Below are 21,100 nucleotides of genomic sequence, written 5' to 3'. Positions count from 1 at the left end.
AGAGGGGATGGGGATGGGGAGGGAGGGAAGGGAAGAGAAGGGGGCGGAGCCAGGGGGCGGAGTCCCCACCCCTCTTTTCTCCCCGCCCACCCCTCCTCTCTCCATTCACAAGCGCGCTGCCGAGCGCTCTTCACATTCACAAAAAAAAAGAACCCCCCCACCCCCACCCCCCCCAAACCCAGCTCCACGCGTGGGCGCCGCCCCTTCGAGGGCTCTGCTCCCGCCCCGAAGGGAGGTCCCTTCCCAGCTTCACCCGGAGCCGCCGCGCTTTCGCGGGAGACGGCGCGGCTTTCCCTCGCCGCTGGCGGCGTCCCTTGGCTGCCACCCGGGGCGGGAGAGGAGAGAGAGAGAGAGAGCGCAGCCCGGCTTAGACGCCCGGAGAGCGGGAGCGGCGGCGTCGAGGTAAGCGCGGCTCAAGCGCCGGCCGGGCATCCCGGCTTGAGACCCATCGCTCGGGGGAGGGAAGGGGGTGTGTGTGTCTCCCGATGGCTTTGGGGCAAGGCAACCCGCCCTTCGCTCCGGGCGCCGTCGGGGCTTCTCTCCGGTCGGATGCCGAGGCAGGTGGAGCCATCTGGACCGGGGACGGGGAAGGCTTCTCTCACGGACGACTCGACGGCATCCTGTCCCTTTTCGGCCCGCTTCGTTGCCCCCCTGCATGGCAGGGATTTCCCCAGCCCCGTTCCGCCCATCATCCACGGGTGTGGGGGAAGCTTCCCACGAATCCCCGCCACCCCGCTCCCGGGTGGAGGAAGCTTTCTCCGTGCACAACGAAGGGGGTGAGAAATCCGACCGCCTCGGCGCCCGGGGCGTCCCCGCTCTGCGCTGGGCTGGGGGAGTGGGTGGGTGGGGTCGCTCCTTTGAGGGAGGGGGGCGAGCCGCAGAGGGCGCCGGGGGGTGTTGGAGGGCTGCGATTTCTCCCGTCCCGCGTCAGTCCGATGGGGCTCAAGATACCTTTGGGGGCGAGTTTTTCCTTTCTTCGCCGCGATCCCAAGCGCGGGCTTGACCCGAATGGACAAATCTCGATTCTATTCTGGATCTAACCGGGTTTAAGAAGAGAAATAGGAATAGGAATAGGAATAGGAATTGAATAGAGTAGAGTAGAGTAGAGTAGAGTAGAGTAGAGTAGAGTAGAATAGAATAGAATAGAATAGAATAGAATAGAATAGAGAGTAGAATAGGATAGGATAGAATAGAATAGAGTAGAGAGTAGAATAGAAAAGAAAATAGAATAGAATAGAATATAGAGTAGAATAGAATAGAAAACAGAATAGAGTGGAGTAGAGAATAGAGAAAAGAATAAAATAGAACAGAACAGAATAGAATAGAATAGAATAGAATAGAATTCTTTATTGGCCAAGTGTGATTGGACACACAAGGAATTTGTCTTGGTGCAAACGCTCTCAGTGTACATAAAAGATACCTTCGTCAAGAGTCAAGAATCATCAGATACAACACTTAATAATAGTCATAGGGTACAATAAGCAATGCAATCATATCAAGAACGTTAAACTCTAACAAGAAGGGGTGCGTGTCTCCCTCTGTCTGTGTGTTGGACTTCCCAGCTTGTGAGATCTTGCATTTTTCTCACTTCCCTCCCTGCAAAAAAAAAAAGGAGGGGGGCGGGGCGGAAGGAATGGATTGAAGGGCTACAAATAATAACCATCATTTAGAATTAGCTATGTTGAAGCCCGGGTGGGTCGGTGAGTGGGGGGGTAGGATGGGGGGGTGTGTGGATTTGTGGAAGGAGCAAATGAGAATTGGGTGGCGTTCTTCTACCTTACTCTGCCCTCCCCAGAATTGGGAGCAGGAGTGCGGATGGCCAGAGTAGGTAAGCGATGTTTTGCGGGACTACCGTTGGGAGATGAAGCCATTCAATCCACATCTTCCTTCTTTCCATTGGGACGTTCCGCGATCTCTCATAATCCGACAGGTGTTTGCTTTAAAAAAAAAACCCAAACAGTATTCCCAATGCTCAAGGAAGTGGCAAGGTTTATGGATCTCTTCTGGCAAAAAAAAAAAGGGCTAGGAAATTCTCCGATTCTTGACTATTACGGGTAATAAATAACTCGATGAAATCTTCGCATGCAGAGGCGAATCTGCCTTGGAATAATGGATGGATTCTAATCTTGACTGGGAGAACGTCTTGGAGGTTTCTTGGGCGTCTGCTGCAGAAATTAGGGTTTTTTTTTTGGGGGGGGGGTCTTCTTGGTCTTTTCTACCATACTTTAAGGTCTTGGGGGATGGCAGGATTCCAGTGGAAGGATACACACACACACACACAAAAATTGGGGCGCTATCTTCATCATTCTACGTATCCGTGAAGTAGGCAAAATACAAGCTCAGCCGAGGTTTTGATACCCAAACTGGAGATAGGAAATAATTTGGGAAAGGGGAGGGGTGGAACCAGTTATCCAACAGTTTGGAATGAGACCCTTGGGTTCCCTGGGGCAGTTAGGCAAATAGGAAAAGGGGATTAACTGAGGGGTGGGTTTGGGGAGAATGATCCAAAGCTAGATGACCGAGGATGGTGTTGATACAAGGGGAATATGACTTCTTGAGAGGGAGGCGTTTTGTGAATCAATTTGCAGCGCGTATTTTGGTCCACCATTGATCAAACTCGCTGGGAAAGGCAGTTGTGTTTGGAACGGTCAGCAGTAAAAGGAAACGAGGCCACCAGAAAAAAAAAAAGTGGGGAGATGCCATCAAAGCTGACACCGACCAGAGCAAAAAAACAACAACCCAACAACAACAATTGAAAGAATCAGTAAAAAAATAATAATTAAGAAAACGTTGGAGAGAGCTGATCTGTGGAATTGACATGAATTGGACACGATTGAACAGATAGCTTCTTCTTCTTATGGTTTGTGGTTTTGATGATGGGGAAAACAACTAGATAAATTAAAAAACAGAGAACTTCTCCTCTCTTCCTCCTCCTCCTCCTCCTCCTCCTCTTTCTCCTTCTCTATCATCATTATCATCAATCATCATTTTAGAGAAGGGTTTTTAAAAAAGGAAGCAACCTGATTGCTTATCATTGACCATTGGCAGTCCCTTGAGTTGGCTCTTAATAGTAAGGGTCTTCTATTATAAAAAAAAAGTCCATCCCCCTTTGGTCTACACAGTACAAGCCCATCACTGCAAAGTAGGTTAGTGGCAGCGATTTGTCATTTGTCCGTGGCCATTCATGCTCCGCAGCCTTCTCCTTGGTTTCTTCAGAAGAAGGTCTGGTTTTCTGGCAGGAGGCAAGAGCCCTTGAGTTACGATGAAGATGAAGACTTGGATCCAGGATGTTCTGCCTGCCTGCAGCGAGTGGTTACATCAGCATTTCATTGATTGGGAATTTGCAGCCAGAGGAGGGACTGTTTCCAAATTCATTCATTGGGACCACGCCCTCGCGGATGCGATTGAGAAAGCTTTCAGAATGAAGGATGCTCCCAGGAAAGAGGAAATGGCTAGAAAAGTTGCTACTTGTTGGGCTTGAAGCTGGTTTTTTCAACCTGATTGGGCAGCTAAACAACTGGCAATGGAAATGCCAATTGAAATTGAAATGCCAATTGAAATGCCAATTGAAATTGAAATGCCAATTGAAATTGAAATGCAATTGAAGTTGCATTGAAAATGACCAACATGGTTATTCTCCTAAGATGTCCTATCATTGGACTAGGAGGTACAGGTAGTCCTTGACTTATGATAACAACTGAGCCCAAAATTTTGGTTGCTAAGTGAGACATTGGTTAAGTGAGTTTTGTCCCATTTGAGACCTTTTGTCAACTCATAAAACATTCCTATGCCTGTTTTACTAGTTGCCATAAAAAAAGGGGGGGGGGAGGAAGGAAAACTGGAAGAGCATTGCAGAAATTTGAAAGCAGAAGTACATTCCAACTCTTTATCTTTAAAAGATTGTAACTAAACTACCAGAGCTTTTGCCCGTGAATATATTGAATTGGAGAACGTAAATGATGACTCCCAGCCCTGTGAATGTGGCTCAATTGGAGAATCTGGCTTATGAGACACCCAGGGGGGAGGGGGGGGGAAACAGGGTCACAGGGGACTGTAAATGACATATGCCAGAGTTGACCACATACAGGGCAGTGCCAGTATGTCGCCTCTAATGAATCCTTCGAAGTTTTTTGAAGTTTGGCTCGAGAATCATGATTTAATGAGAGTGATTGCTGGAATCCTGACACCTTTCTTGCCACAGCTGTGAAGTGAATCATGGCAGTTGATGTTAAGTGAATCATGGCAGGTTGTTAAGTGAATCCGGCTTCCCCATTGACTTTGCTTGTCAGAAGGTCACAAAAGGGGGATCACAGGACCCCGGGACACTGGAACCATCATAAGTACATGCCAGTTGCCAAGCGTCCGAATTTTGAACACATGACCACGGGGATGCTGCAAAGGTTGCAACTGTGAAAAAAATGGTCATAAGTCACTTTTTCTGTGCCATTGTAACTTTGAACTGTTGTATAAGTCAAAGACTACCTGTATTGAGTGGAAGGGGTACCTCTGCAGAAACGTTAGGGTGTCGAAGGCAGAATTGGGCAGCAGAATTTAGAAACTCATCCCTAAGTGTTGGCCAACCCAATTCTTTGGGAAGGACGGATGTTGAAGCTGAAGCTCAAATACTTTGGCCACCTAATAAGAAGAGGGGACTTCCCTCTTAGAGAAGACCCTGATATTGGGAAAGATGGAAGGCCAAAGGAGAAACAGCAGAGGATGGGATGACTAGATGGGGACATTGACGCAATGAACGTGTCAACTCATAAAATATTTCTATGGTCTTTTTAGAGTTGCCAACAGAAAGGGAGGGGGGAGCAGTGTGGCAGCTTGCAAAACTGAAAGTGGATTCCATAAATGTTTTCAAAGAAAGTAACTAGGTGACTGAAGTTTATGCTGTGCAAAACTCTAACTGGAGAGCATGATTGATGACTCTTGGCTATGGATGTGTCCCATTGGAGAATATGAATTACGATACACCCAGAGGGGTGGGGGGAAACCAGGGCCAAGGGTGACAATGAATTATGTGTCTCAGAGTCGGCTACTCCCAGGCAGTGCCGGACAGTTTAACTCCCAATAAATCCTTTTGAAGTTTTGGAAGTTTGGCTTGAGACTCACGATTTAAATGGGGGTAACTGCCAGAATCCTGACAGAACGTGAATTTGGGGCAAACTCTGGGAGATGATGAAAATCAGGGTATCTGATTCGAGTTAATGTCAGTGTTCCAACTAACCAACTCCAACCCAATAAACTCCGAGACAAGCATTTCCTCAAAGTTCCATTTTATTAGAGTCATCATATTGGCACATCTGGGGAAAAACCAAATTTGAGGGTTACGGGTTTTCCCTTCCCAAAAGAAAAATCCAAGATCCATCCCCTGCACCCACCAGTCCCATCACATGGCCCAATCAAAACGCCATCCCAACTGGAGACATCCTTCCAAACACTCCTCTCCAGGTGCAGGGAAACATGTCCTTGACTTTCTGAGAAAGAATGTTGTTGTATCTTGTCTTCCACCTCTCAATGAAATCCCCCCTCCCAAATTCCCAGGCACTAAATGTGGCAGCCTTGAAGCTTCCAAGTAAAGATGGCTTCCAATGTATGTTACACAGGGGGAGGGCCTGACGTGCTGTGGTCCATGGGGTTGCAACAATCTGGACACAATTTAGCAACTGAACCTCGAAAAGCCAATCCAAAGCATGCAAAGTGGGGTAGTTTATTATTCTGACCCAAACCCTTTTCCAATAAAACAAACATGAACCAGAGGAAACAGAAACCTTTTAATGATTCTTACGAATCCCTGGTTAAAAGGCTGCTGCAAACTAATTAACTTTGATAAGCATGAGCCTCACCAAAACTGCAAGGCTGCCAAGAATCACAGATAAGATTACCTAGAAATATTTTACAACACAAGAGTCTTCAAATACCAACTAAGATACTGCAATATTTACGAGGACCGAGTTTCAAAACGTCTTTGCTTCCTGCAAAGAATGTCCAATTCACAGCTGGCTTTTATCTTCTTAAAGGAGGGGCCATTACCTTGCAGCCTTACTCCCGAGTTGCCTGTGCTGCTGCAGCTGCTCTTTCCTACGAGTAACCCTGCATGCATGTGCACTTGGCACAGGCTCCTCAGGAACCTCCTCATCGCTGCTGCCAGCCCCCACAATCTCTGAAGGCAGCAGTCTACTCCTTAATGGTCATCTGAGTCCTCGCTCTCCTCAGCCATCCGCACCTGCTACCGGCTAACCACAACATTTACAAGATGGGTGTGTCTTTGTGATTGACTATACGTTTAGAGGAGGTCAGTGAAGAACTGGTCCCAGGGTTTACATCTGCTTGGAGCCTGTCCCTTGGTTTAAGCAGGAGTCTGCTCAGGGCAACTTCTGAAATGCCCCATGGACTGTGTGTTGTTCTGCAGGTTGTGGTGTTGAACGCACTTGGCACATGCTCCGAAGCTCTCTCCCGTTTAAGAGATTGAGAAATGACCTATCCGGATTCTGTGGCTTCGGGCCAGGTGGGGAAGGATGAGTGCTCCCCCAATGGCACTTGAGTTTGTCCCCCCTGTCTGCTGTTGGGATTGCCAACACCACGGATGTGGGGCAGTGGTGGTATTCAAATGTTTTTATTACCGGTTCTGTGGGTGTGGCTTGGTGGGCATGGTGTGGCTTGGTAGGCATGGCTTGGTGAGGGTGGCAGGGGAAGGATACTGCAAAATCTCCATTCCCTCCCCACCCCACTAACCTGCTTTCCAGCTCCGTTCTTCTGTGCAGGGCAACCAAAGAAGACCCAGCCGATCATCTGGGACTCGGGAGGTGGAGAATAGATGGGGGAAGGTCCAGTCAGAGGTGGGATTTGCTGGTTCTTTGAGCTACTCAAAATTTCCGCTACTGGTTCTCCAGAATTGGTCAGAACTTGCTGAATCCCACCTCTGGTGTGGGGCCAGGCACTGTCGCACAAGAGCAACAAACAGGGGGGGTTGGACTTGATGACCGACAAGATCCCTTCCAACTCTGTTAATCTGTTCAAACCTGTTTAAACCAATCTCTCCTTCTGGGGTTTTCCCAGCTTCTTCTCGCCTGCTTTCCATGCTTGGCTGCTGCAGTAGCCAATTCTCCTCTCCCCCCGCCCCCACTTCTCTCTTCCCTTTGACTGCAGTTTCTATTTCAGTCTCTCCTGCTGGCTGGGTTGGAGCCTTCCCGTTCTGAATGGCAGACCATTTATTGTCATTCAATCTTCTGCTTCCTCGCTTCCCTTCTCCCTTAGGTTTGGTGCTGGAGAATTGTGGCTGGTCTTAAAGGGACCTCCCCCATCAGCGCTCTTTGGGTCAGAGAGCCGGACATTGTCGTCATTGTTATTTTAACTGAAATCTTCACTACGTGGCACAGCAACATGCGTGCTTCAAATCGAACTGGTGCACAGCGTAGCCATCATTCTTTAGATTGGGCAAGGGGGAGTGTATTGTAGAAGTTGCACCCAGAGCTCTGTCCTGACTTCTGGGCTGGTGGCTGCGACTATGCGCTTAGGGTCAACAGAGCTGGCTAGGGTGATGACAGTTTATTTATTTTAATGTATTTTTAAATTTAATTTATTATTAAACTTTTTTATGCTGCCCATCTTCCCTACAAGGTGAGTTTCCTACAAAGCTTTCCTGATGTGCTGTAGGGTTAAAAAAAAACACATTTATTTATTTATTTATACATCGATACATACATACATGTGGGGACGCGGTGGCCTCAGTGGCTAAGATGTTGAGCTTGTCGATCAGAAAGGTTGGCATTTCGGTGATTCGAATCCCTAGTGCCGCGTGACGGAGTGAGCTCCCGTAACTTGTCCCAGCTTCTGCTAACCTAGCGGTTCAAAAGCACGTAAAAAATGCAAGTAGAAAAATAGGGGCCACTTTGGTGGGAAGGGAACAGCGTTCCGTGCACCTTTGCCATTTAGTCATGCCAGCCACATGACCACGGAGACGTCTTTGGACAGCTCATGGAGACGTCTTCGGACAGCGCTGGCTCTGCAGCTTTGTAACGGAGATGAGCACCGCCCCCTCGAGCCGGAAATGACTAGCATGTAGGTGCGAGGGGAACCTTTACCTTTTTACATACATGCATGCATGCATGCATACATACATACATACATACAGTATATACATACATACCTTGAGGTAGCAAATGTACCTAATATTCTTTCCTCTTCCTATTTTACCCACAACAACAACCCTTGTGAGATGAGTTGGGCTGAGAGAAAGTGACTGGCCCAAACTCACCCAGCTGGCTTTCCTGGCTATGTTGGGACTAGAACTCCTGGCTAACTGGTTTCTAGCTTAATGCCTTAACCACTAGTCCAAACTAAGTAGTGACTTAGCTTTTAGGCATCTATCTCCACATTTTTTCTATGTGGCAGGTAATTGCAGAATTAGAGGATGCTGGATTCTAGGTGCAAGGCTGCAGCCATGCTGAACAAAATGTCCCTCTAGCATTTTTTTAAAAATAAAAATTGTACTTTATGATGTGCCTTGTGTGAGATGATCATTATACTAAAGCAGGGGTCCCCAAACTTGGCAAGTTTAAGACTTGTGGACTTCAACTCCCAGAATTCCTGAGCTAACATGACTGGAGGAGGAATTCTGGGAGTTAAAGTCCACAAGTCTTAAAGCTGTCAAGTTTGAAGACCCCTGATCTACAGTATCTATCTCCATCTCTATTCTATCTATCTATCTATCTATCTATCTATCTATCTATCTATCTATCTATCTATCTATCTATCTATCTATCTATGAATCTCTCTCTCTCTCTCTCTCTTTCTCTCTCTCTCTCTCTTCCAAGTGTCTTCAAACTTGGCAAGTTTAAGACTTGTGGACTTCAACTCCCAGAATTCCTGAGCTAACATGACTGGAGGAGGAATTCTGGGAGTTGAAGTCCACAAGTCTTAAAGCTGTCAAGTTTGAAGACCCCTGTACTAAAGTGTAAGGTGGCTTGTTTGGGTAGCTGTAGCCAGGCTTTGCATATTTTCAACTCCAGTTACTATAACATGTAATGATATAGAGCACGGGTGTCAAACTCGCCATGTCACATTGATCACGTGGAGTTTTTTTTTTTTGCCTTTGTGAAGCTGGGGTGGGTGTGGCCTGCACATGATGCATCCAGCCCATGGGCTGCCGGTTTAATGCCTCTGGAATCAGAGGATTGTGTAAACCCAATGCAGCCAATAGTAGTTTATTCTGCACTGCGGGGGTAAGAAACCATGGTTTGGCAAGCAGTTGGCTGGTTGAATGATAGCTGTGATTTGAGACTGTGATAGGGCAAGATGACTATGTTATGTGATAGCTGGTATAATGCAATACTGAAGTGGCTCAGGACCGACACACCCTGGTTAAGTAAGTCCATCTTAAACTGTGGAAACTTCTCTTGGTTAAGTGTTGAACTAGGGATAGTTAGCACCAGTCCCCACTTTGGAAATTCATTGGATGGCTTCGAGCTACGTCACTCTTTCTCAGCTCTGCCTACCTCACAGGATGGTTGTTTGGAAACAATGGATGGAAACTAATCAAGGAGAGAAGCAACCTTAGAACTCGGGAGAAATTCCCTAACAGTGAGAACAATTAACCAGTGGAACAGAAGTTGCCTTCAGAAGCTGTGGGTGCTGGAGGTTTTTAAGAAGAGATTGGACAGCCATTTGTCCAGAATGGAATAGGGTCTCCTGCTTGGAGCTGAGGGGTTGGACTAGAAGACCTCCAAGGTCCCTTCCAACTCTGTTACGTTGCAATCTGTATCCTCTCTTGCAGGAAAAGCTAGGAGGTTTCCATTTGCTGCCTTGAATTTCAGGAAGAATGAAAGAGGCCATTAATCCAATAAAGAATACATATAATAAAGTGATTGTGTCCGTTTTCAGTGGATCAAGAACTCTTTTAAGTTCTTGAGATCCTAGAAAAATATTGGCAGCCCTTCCAGGATACAAGATTCTCTTGTACTTAATGAGTGGCCATTTAGTGTTTATCTCCCTTGCAGCCAGGCTTAAAAGCACAGCCTTACCTTCAGATATTGGTTGAGTGCCAGGGGACTAATGATAATAGAAGTGACCTAGGATTGTAGTCTGCCTTGTCCACAAAATGGGGAAGTCCTCCTTGCCAAACGGTTGAGTGGCAGTTGTGGGGCCTTAATACGGAGAGGAGAAATGGAAATGCTTTTGCCACCTCGGTTGATTTCCCTTTGCATTGGAGGCTGCTTTTAAAAGACGGGGTTGTTGTTGTTTTTTTCTCAGCTTTGCTCCCCACTCTAGGTCAGGATCTCCAGCAAAGAAATTGGATTTGGCGAGTTGTGTCGATTTCCAAATAGGCGTTTGGTGTAGCGTGATTTTCTTTTTTTTTTCTTTTCTTTTTGCAATCGCGGAGGTGAACTCTCGCTCTTCCTTTGTGCACCGCCTCCATTTTCATCCTCAGTAGGGATCACATCAGTGCTAGAATACGATCTCTTTCCTCCCTGCCTTCTTCCTGCACTGTGGAAAATCCCCTGATGGATTCACGCAACATGTTAGCTTAAAATGGAGCTAAATAATTTGTGATTCATTCAGTTGTGGGTACAGTCAATGAATATTATGATGTGTGTGTGTGTGTGTGTGTATGCGTATGTGTATATATATTCAAACTACTAGGTGGATAGGAGCTGGGACAAGGATTGGGGGCTCTCCCCGTTGCATGGAGCTCGGATCTTGACAGGTGATAAGCTCAGTGTCTTGTATAGGTATAAGTCAGTCCTAGAGGAGGTCAACCCTGACTGCTCTTTAGAAGGCCAGATCCTGAAGATGAAACTCAAAGACTTTGGCCACCTAATGAGAAGGAAGGACTCCCCGGAGAACAGCCTAATGCTGGGAAAGGTGGAGGGCAAGAGAAGATGAAGGGGACGGCAGAGAATGAGGTGGCTGGATGGAGTCAATGAAGCAGTCAGCGTGAGCTTAAATGGATTCCAGAAGATGGTAGAGGACAGGAAGGCCTGGAGGAATGTTGTCCATGGGCTCTCGATGGGTTGGACATGACTTCGCAACTAACAACAATAGGCATAGTATACATACACACACACACACACATATATAAGATGCTAAGCTTGTCAGTTGTCAAAGTCCGAGCTCCATTCAACAGGCTGAGCTCTCATTCCTTGCCCTAGCTCCTACCCATCTAGCAGTTCAAAAGCATGAAAATGTAAGTAGATAAATAGGTAGCACTTTGGTAGGAAGGTAACAGCGTTCCATTCCATGTACCTTTGGCATATAGCCATGCTGGCCATACGACCAAATTGGTTCTTCGGACAACGCTGGCTGACTTGGCCAAGAAATGCCTAGAGTCAGACTTGTTTTCCTGTCTGCCTACCTGCCTATCCATCCATCCATCCATCCATCCATCCATCCATCCATCCATCCATCTATCTACTGGTCTTTCACTCTCTCCCTCTCCCTCTCCATCCATCTATGATACCTATATATCTCAGAGCATATGATGCTATATTGATTTGGGTTTAGCAGGATGCTTGGTTAGTGAAGCTAATGTAGTTTGAGAATCTGAGGTTAGCATGGTTTTGTGAAACTAGCTCTCCTGTGAATTTTCAAAGCTCCATAATTTAGACAAGACGATTTTAACTCAGCTTACAGATCAGCTGTATTCCACTTTCCAAGGTTTCTGCAACATTGTTCTCTGTGGGCCATACAAGGATGTCTGAGGCTCCAGATACTTACCAAAAATGAGGGATAGAATGGGAGAATTCTTGGACTGCTGCTTTGCCATTGTAGATGCATAATGTGTATACATAATGCATAGACAGTCCTCTTCCACCATCTGCTTCACTGCTCTGAGTTACAGGTAGTCCTCCGCTTGGAACCAGAGCATCTGTCGCTAAGTGATCCAGTCCTTAAGTGAGTTGCACCTGATTTTTTTTTTTTTTTACTTTGGTTGTTAAGCTGTTAGACAAATCGGCTTCCGCAGTGGTGTGATTCAAACATTTTTACTACCGGTTCTGTGGGCGTGGTTAGGTGGGCGTGGCCATGTGACTGGGTGGGCGTGGCTTTTTTTGCAGCAACCTCCCTCCCCCCAGTTTTTGGACCTTCTGGGCCTCAGGCAAGCCTCCTGGGTGAAGCAGTAAGTAAGCAAGGGGAATCCCAGACAACACCCTGTTCAACTGAAGATGGAATTATTATATTAAAAATAAAAAATTTAATTAAAAGAAAAGAGTAACAGTGATGATTAGGGGACTGGAGGCTAAAACACTAAAGAACGGTTGCAGGAATTGTGTTTATTTACAGTAGTCTATTGAAAAGAAGGACCAGGGGTGACATGATAACAGTGTTCCAATAGTTGAGGAGCTGCCACAATGAAGAGGGTGTCAACCTGTTTCCCAAAGCACCAGAAGACAGGACCAGAAGCGATGGATGGAAACTGAACAAAGAGAGAAGCAACATAGCAGTGGGAACAATTAACCATTGGAACAGCTTGCCTTCTGAAGTTGTGAGTGCTTCATCACTGGAAGCTTTTAAGAAGAGACTGGAATGGTGTAGGGCAGGGATCCCCAACCTTTTCGACGCCGCGGCCCGGTTCCGACATCAGCTGGGCGCCGCGGCCCGGTACCGGCGTCAACTGGGCGCCGCCATCTTTTATGACGAAAAGGCGCTTCCGGTGACGTCACCGAGCGCTGTTCGTCATAAAAGATGGCGGCGCAGCTTCTGGTGAGCTTTTTCGGGTAGAAATGGCTTTCTACCCGGAAAAGCTCACGAAGCGCTGGCGCCGCCATCTTTTTATGACGAAACAGCGCTTCCGGTGAGCTTTCTACCCGGAAAAGCTCACCAGAAGCGCTTTTTTACCAAAAAAAAGATGGCGGCGCCCAGCAACCAGCGGCCCGGTAAGGGTTGTTCCGCGGCCCGGTACCGGTCCGCGGACCGGCGGTTGGGGACCCCTGGTGTAGGGCAGTGGTGGCTAACCTTTTTGGGCTCCTATGCCGAAAATTGTGTGCATATTTGTGCTCGTGTGCCAGCACCCAGAAGGCGTGCGCACATGATTCCCCCACCACCGCCCCCTTATCTACACTGTGCGTGCTTCCCAGTTGATTTTTGGCTTGTTTGAGGTCTTTTCCAGCCTCCCAGAGGCTTGAGGGAAGCCTCTGCAGCCTTTGGAGGCTGAAAAATGGGCCCGTTTCTTCACTTCCGGTATTTCCGGAAATTCAGGAAGTGACGAGACGGTCCTGGTTTTTGGCCTTCAAAGGCTGTGGAGGCTTCCCTTGAACCTCTGGGAGGCCGAAAAAAGCCTCAAACGGGCCAAAAATCATCTAGGAGGCACGCACATGCGCAGAGAGGTAAGTTTACCTGGGACTCGCGTGCCAGCATAAATGGTTCTGCATGCCACCTGTGGCACGCATGCCATAGGTTCGCCATCATGGGTGTAGGGTCTCTTGCTTGTGAAGGGAGTTGGATTAGAAGACCTCCAAGGTCCCTTCTAACTTATTATTCTATTCTAAAATACCATGTAGGAACGGTTCTTAGGTTGACAGATGTTATGCACACATGATGCAAAAGAAACTCTCCTATGCATTGAGTACTGGCCCAACTCAAATTAGGATTTGCCTCTTCTTCTCCTTTTTTTTTCTCTCATCCTTCCTTTTTGTTTGAACCCCAAAAAAGAATATTTTCAATGAATTTAAGCTGCTTGTCATTCTTTTATCTTCCCTTTGATGGGTGGAACACCCAAATTAGCTTTGGCTTTTAGCAATCAAAGGGAGGAGATGTGAGCTTCCACTCTTCTTCAAGGTCAACCTGACCAATGAAAATCAATCTTCCCACCACTGTGCCTCTTCCCGTCAGCGGTTTGCTGTTCAAGGCAGCACCAGCTCTTGTGTAATTTTGTTGGCTTGGACATCACGTTCTCCCCATTTGCTCCTTTCCTAACCTGGCAGTCCCCAGCTGTGGTGGAAACCCAGAGCTCAAATAGAAAATTGTCATCTAAAAAAAATATCTAGTGGGCACCAGGTTGGGAAGACTATAGTATAGAAACTGAGGCTTTCTCTGAGAGCAATCAATGGGTTATGTCCAATCAATTGCCCCATAAATGATTCTTTTCCCCGATCCCTGAGAGATCAACCACTCTGATCAATGAAGCTTTTTTGTCCCTCCTTCCAACTAATCCAGGCACTGTAGCATCCAAGCCAAGACATGATGGGCCGAGCATATTAGTTTGTTGAAGGACACATCCATAATAATAGTATAACCTAGGCTGATGGACCACAGCAGATGGGACATTTGCTGATTAATGCAGTGGATGCCCTTGGTCATATGAGTCTGCAGTTCCTTCGACTGAAGCAAGTGCCTTCAAATGTCAGTTGTCCCTACAATTTATTGAGCAAATTTTAAACAGAGACTACAAAACTGAACTGGGAACTGCCTGAATGCTAAGCCCAAATCTGTGCATTGACATCTTCTTGGATGTGTGTGTGTTTATGTCATGGAAGGCCCAGCTACAAGGATGCAGGGGAGAAAATGTGGACGTAATTGTTGCCTGGATAGGACACAAATGGACTATCTCTGTTCAGCTGCTCTGAGCTTTCAAACAAGGAAAGGAACAAGATGGTTCAGATGATTACAGTTCTGTGATTTCCTCGCTGCAAAATGGCTGATACAGCTGGTTCTTTTATAAGAGCAGTCTTGCTATCTATACTCCTAGTTGGGCAATAGCTCGACTAGCATGCTGGGGAAGAGATGGAGTCATACAATATGCTAAGCTATCTGTGGATTGGGATGGAATTTGTGGATCAGGATGTTGCGATAATCGCCTGTTTTCTTAGCTTGTTGTGTGAACCAAGTAGTTGGGTTGAGCCATGCTATAGATCAGAGGTTTCCAAACTTGGCAACTTTAAGACTTGTGGAGTTCAATTCCCAGAATTCTCCAGCCAGCTCCACAAGTCTTAAAGTTGCCAAGTTTGGGGACCCCTGCTATAGATTACATGCCTTGGTATCAAATGTTGCATAATCCAAGAAATTTATCAACCTGGAATTAGTGTGAAATCATCTTGTGTTTCAGTAGAGAGAGCTGAATTAGTTGTTTCGTCCAAATGTTCTCTATGAGAACAAGTAGTCCTCGGTTTATGAAAGAAATTGGGACTGGAATGGCCATCACTAAGCCATGCAATCATGAAGTGCAATGTCACGTGACTGTACTGCTTAGTGACAGCCGTTTTGGCAGTGCCAATTGCTGCTGTTAAGCAAGACCTTAGGTAAGTGTGACTTCTAACTTCCTGCTGGCTTCCCCATTGATTTTGCTTTTGGAAAACCAGCAGGGAAGGCTGAAAATTACAATGATGTGATTTCAGGATGTTGTAATGGCTAAAACTCCAAGGACAGTAGTAATTACCACTTGTTTAGTGCTGTCATAAGTTTGAACTGTTGCTGAATGAGTTAAGCAGGGACCATAGATACAATTCAGATCCTGTTCAAATACAGTTTCCAATTCAAGAGAAAAAGAAAACATGCATTTCTAGGTCTTCCTAAAAAAAATCCACCAGGGAACTGGAGAAAGTGTAAGAGTAGATATTGGCAAGGCTAAGCAGAACCATTAAGTCAACAGTGAGCAACTGTCCTCCACTCTGAAGGCTGGAAAGAGAACAGCCAAATTTCCAGTGACTCAAGAGGCAGAAGAAAACACCTGGAATTTGAATTGTGGAGCTAACTTATTCTTTACTTCCTCTTTCACCATTTCGGATGTTGAGGGAGGTACTAAGTTCTGGCTCTTGCTCTTCTGGTGGCCGCAACCATTGTTGATTGATGTTGTTGTAATATATCTTTGATGCTATCTCTCTATTTTCTTCTGGGTTTGCCTTGTGTTCTTTGACCCATTCCTCTGTGGAATCTGGGGCTAACATCCATCCTTTTTCCTTACTGGTTTGATTTCCAGGATCTTACAGTTGGGCAGATATTCTCTTTATATATGATATATTCCTTGTCTGCAATAAAGAACCTTCTCTAGCTGGATTGTATCTGTGAAATGTCTGTTGAAAGCCTGTTCCAGGATATAGAATTGTGTGTCTGGAATGTCCAGATGTACAGCTGTAGTTTGAGTGAAGGCTGATGGGTGTTTTCAGAGGCTATAAGATTTTGAGTAGCACTGGAGGGAATTTTTCTTCCCTTGATGATATTGTTCATTCTTGGGATTAACACTGTTGTTATTCATATCTTTTGCTTCTTCTTCTTTCCCCTGTAGGACCTTCTGATGTTCCCTGTTGATCTCAGCCTTTCCGTTCTCCCAGAATGCCTCTGGCATCCAGCACCACCGAGCACAGCCCTGAAGAAGCCATGGACTCCATGCTGGAAGAGTTCCAGCAGGTCCTTTCCATCAGCCAGATCCGTGCCACCCGTGCCACCAATGACTATGTGGAGAGACCTGCCTGCAAACAGGCCGCTTCTATGGTTGCTGTGTCCCAGACGCTGCCAGTCCATAAAGTGGAGATGACACAGGAACGCCTGGTATCCTCGGTCTTCCAGGAATTTCACTCCAGCCAACCACACCAGACGCTACCACCCCAACAGCCCCTGAGCCATTCCAGCACAGCCAGCTCCATCTCCCACAGCACTGCCACTTCAGAGCAGCACCTCCTCAGGGCCATCACGCCATCGCACTCCGGACACTCACAGCCTCGGGCGAGTGACCCAAAAGCCGAAGAGCTGCTGAAGGGGACCCCGGAGAAGTCTCCCGCCCTTCACCCAGGCCATCTCTTCATCTGTGAAGAATGTGGCCATTGCAAATGTGCCCAGTGCGCGACGGCCCGCACCTTGCCCTCCTGTTGGCTCTGCAACCAGCGTTGCCTCTGCTCGCCGGAGAACCTCATTGACTATGGGACTTGCCTCTGCTGCGTCAAGGGCATCTTTTACCACTGCTCCTCAGACGATGAGGACACCTGTGCCGATGACCCCTGCTCCTGTGGTCCTGGCTCTTGCTGCGCCCGTTGGGTGGCCATGGGCTTACTCTCCTTGCTCATGCCCTGCCTATGCTGCTATCTACCTACCTTTGGTTGCCTCAAACTCTGCCAGAAGGGCTATGATGCTGTAAAACGGCCAGGCTGCCGCTGCCAGAACCACACCAATACTGTTTGCAGGAAGATCTCCCCACCTAGTGGTCTCGCTCTCCCCAAAACTTTGGACAAACCAGTATGACTCCTTTTGGGAAGGGCTAGGGAAATGGCTGTTCTCTTTGACCTTCTTTTAGCTTCCCCTCTCTTGAGAGCCTCTGACCGAGAACAAAGCAGACAACCAAATGGCTGGTTAGCTGTTGAGGTTAGCCCCTATTTCTGGAATGAAGGAAGCCACGGGTCTCTGTGTCCAAGCTGAGCTTTTTAAGGCCTCACACATTTCGGTCCTAGCCAAGGGCAGGTGGAGGCATGCACTAGTCATCTTGGACATCAGATTGGGTGTGGAAGGGGGTGGGTGGGAGGGAAGATGCAATTTGCTATGGATTGGCTCAGGAGTGTGACCTCCAGAATGCCTTATGAGTTGACTCATCTGTTGGGGTTCCAGAAAAGAGGTTATTGCATCCAAATGTGGCATCTTGAGGACAAGGCAACCCAGTTTTCTTTTTTTCCCTTTTTGTTGGGCCACCTTTGCCGTCTCCCATGCATTCCACCCTTCCACCTGCTATGCACAGTTTGCAGTTGAGAAGAGGCTGGTCAATTGAAGCATTAAAAATGCTGTACGGACAGGTGTTTCTGCAAAACTGTAGCAAGGTGCAGTTTCCAGGGTGGAGAAAGATGGATGTTTTCAGTGGTTATACAGGGAAATTAAGTAGTTTTGGAAGGTTGGCAGAAGGACAGTGTAGAGTGTCTTGCACAATTACAGTCCTTTGATTTTCAGTTTGATTTAACTTGAGGGATTCTGAACAACTGAGTTATTCTTCTTTCAAGCCTTTTTTGAGACTGCAACTAACCAAGTCCTTCTAAGGCCCGACTTACAGATGCTACTTCTGAATCTGCGGTGTTTTTCCCCCTCTCCTGGCTCCCAGCACAGAGGTTCTATTTTGGGGTGTTACAGAATCAAGCCCTGCTCTACAAATAAAAGTAATAACATTTTTACACTTGGCATCCATGACCCATTTATTTTTCTCTCTTTGAAGCACAAATGGAAATGTACAAGAGTAGGAAAGCTCATGCCCATTTGCCTGGCCACAGAGAGTTTCATTTTCAATGAAAATGTAGCTTCTCATCTAAGGAGGGCAGGAACAGTCTTTCGGCTGCACCATCTGTTTGGTGTCTTCTGGAATCTGCTCCTTGTCTTACCTGAACACCTCGATCCCAATTCCCCCAAAGCGTAAATTTAATAATAAGAGTCTTTCTTACTACAAGCTTGGGGCTGATGTGTCTCCAGACTTGTTGATTTAGAGCACAAAAATTCTAGCATTGTGCTTTCTTCTTGATTTAACCAACGGTTTGTGGAGGGACCCACCATTTGATGGATTTGCACACTACAATGAACCAGTAAACCCTACAAAGTCCCATTATGGCTTAGCTGTGTTTACTTAGTTTTAAATTGCACATATGTACCACTGCAGGGTATTTATGGCAGTCAGGAGACACATGTTAGCCCTTCTAACATCCACTGAACCAACCTTGACACACCGGTCCTGTCCGATGACTGACAGATTTACTATCGTAGATCCCAAAAATCAAACCATTTTTTTAAAAAAATTGCTGTTTTATTTGATACATGCCATAAATGTTTGCATGACAACCTGTTTCCAAGGAGTCATTCCCTCCTTCTGAAATAGCTGCTTAAAACATCCTGACATTTCTTTTCACTGCCTTAGAACTTGTTTCAAACTTTGCAGTTGTGCGTATGCATGCTGCACACACAGGCAAGAAATCCTGCAATAGTTGGAAAACTGCAGCTTAGATCACTAGCTGTTAGGATGAGGGTCATAGGCAAGATTCATCCCGGTCCATTTGGTAAGCTTATAGAACAGAGAATAATAGTTGGAAGGGACCTTGGAGGTCTTCTAATCTAACCCCCTGCTCCAGCAGGAGACCCTGAACCATTTCAGATAAATGGTTGTTCAGTCTTTTTTTTTTTTTAAGCTTCCAATGATGGAGCACTCACAACTTTTGAAGGCAACTGTCCCATTGGTTGATTGTCTCATCCTTAGGAAATTTCTCCTTAGTTCTAGATTGCTTCTCTCCTTGATTAGTTTCCATCCATTGTTTCTCATCTTGTCTTTTGGTGCTTTGGAAAATAGTTTGACCTCCTCGTCTTTATATGAATCCCTTAAACATTGGGACACTGCTATCATATCATCCCTAGTTCTTGTTTTCATTAGACTAGACATACCCGTAGGCTTGCCTTTAGTTTTTTTTTTTGCATCGTGACAATTTTGGAACATTTAATTCATTAGAAAACTACTTTCTAATGATATAGTCCCTTGTATGCATCAAGACTGGAGAGAGGCAGCTTCCCAAATCTAGCAGAGTTACAGAATTCTGTTACTGATTTGAGGTTATTGTGAAAATGGTCTCCTTTTGTGAAAACCAAAACAGTTAAAAACATCCGTCTGAAAAAAACGGTAAATCAGGAGTTTTGTTAAGATAAGCAAGGACATTCAATTCTGTTCTCTTTGGACGTGTAGAGACTTACTCCATGGGTACCTCGATACCACTGGCTAAATATGGTTAAATCATGGGTATTGTTTGAGTCCATATTCACCTGTCACAGTTTGTCTGGCAAAAATAATAATGGTTTGAGTATCTGTTGCCTAGTTTCTTTGTTCTTTCATAAACATTTGAAGCTGTCATCCTTTGGTCTGTCCAGTTTAAAGGCCCCTATCCCAAGCATTTATGGCTTCTGCTATAAGTGATATATTTTTCTTTCTTTCTTTTTTTTGGGTGGGAAGCTCCTTCCTAGGATCTCGAACTGAAGGCATTCTGACTAGTGTGTTCCCTAAAGTTGTGTTATTTTGCAAAACCTTGTATCCAATATAATAATGTTGATTGTATACCTCCTTCTTTGTTGTATATATTTTTGTTAACCATACTCATATCTTCTGTAACAAAGCAAGCTATTTATTTCAGAAATTTATTTAAAGGGTTAAAATGCATCCTAATGTATTTATTATAACTTTCTTAATTATCTTCTCTTCCTCCTCCTCCTTTTTCTTGCAAACCAAAGTAAAGAACTTCTGAAACACTGGTGAAGACATGAGAAGAAAAACAATTCTATGGGTGGTCTTCTAAGCCACGTCAAAGCAACTATACAATAAAAATATCTATATATTCATTTTGAATCTTTTGTTCTTGTTTTGATGTGAAGTGTTGCAAAAAGTGTGAGCGCCTCTGGGTGGACTTTAATGTCCTAGAGGATGTAGGCCAGCTTTGATGGGCTCTATATCCTCCTCCTCCTCCTCCTCCTCCTCCTCCTCCTTCCTTTTTCCTTCTTTCTTCATCTCCCCCACCTCCTGAAAATTCATGATTTGGAAGACTGTATCCAATTGAAAAGGTGCTATTGCATATCCACACTTCTGATTCTCACACACTGTGGAACTTCACAACAAAAGTTGTGATTTCACCAGATTAAAGTTACTAAATTGTGAATCAGGAAGAGTTCGGTGATGGAACGATCTAGGACAGAAACCTGACCCTGGATCATGCTTTGTCCTTCATGAAAATGCCAGCCCTGTGCTTCAGGCTCCAAACTTTTTGAGATGGGGTGGGAGGAATAAATGAGGAAGTGAGACATGGAAATCTCACCAGTATTATGACTGAAAAAAGATGACACCTTACTTGCAGTTCAGAGGCCTGTAGCACACCTTGCTTGAAATAACTACCTTCTGCACATCATATGCCAAGGTGATGCTTCCAATTCAAAGCAAAAGGGGGAGGAGAGTACAATGAAATTAAAAAAAAAATAGACCAACAGGGAACTGAAAAACCACCGAAAAGCAGTTTCAAGGCACCTGTTCACTTTCCAAATCAGCTCTATGGCCTTAATGTAGCAACATGTCATGCTTATTTCTTCTGTCTTCATTTGATCCTCCAGGCCAGTGGTCGCCAACTAGTGGGCTGGGGACCACTGGTGGTCTGCGAGAAAATTTTGGCGGTCCACAAAG

At 45.9% G+C, this 21,100-nt stretch overlaps 1 protein-coding gene across 1 annotated transcript; it reads left to right on the top strand.

Annotated features, from left to right (window-relative positions):
• The first annotated feature begins 235 nt into the window (after positions 1-235).
• On the top strand, positions 236-17,420 carry SPRY3 (sprouty RTK signaling antagonist 3). The gene is made up of 2 exons (XM_026674605.2): positions 236-402; positions 16,220-17,420. Exon 2 carries the CDS (start codon positions 16,267-16,269, stop codon positions 17,167-17,169), a length of 903 nt encoding a protein of 300 aa, XP_026530390.1. The 5' UTR covers positions 236-402; positions 16,220-16,266; the 3' UTR covers positions 17,170-17,420.
• The last annotated feature ends 3,680 nt before the right edge of the window (positions 17,421-21,100 follow it).

This window comes from Notechis scutatus, chromosome 10 (genome assembly GCF_049901735.1).
Source record: "Notechis scutatus isolate UNSWTSFEM ecotype Mainland chromosome 10, rNotScu1.2, whole genome shotgun sequence".
Lineage (NCBI taxonomy): Eukaryota > Metazoa > Chordata > Lepidosauria > Squamata > Elapidae > Notechis > Notechis scutatus.
The sequence above is the reverse complement of the archived record's forward strand: the minus strand, read 5'-3'. Positions and strand labels throughout refer to the sequence as shown.

Bases quoted from the DNA above. Each gene is read 5' to 3' on its own strand.
- SPRY3 (XM_026674605.2), top strand. From the start codon at position 16,267: ATGCCTCTGGCATCCAGCACCACCGAGCACAGCCCTGAAGAAGCCATG.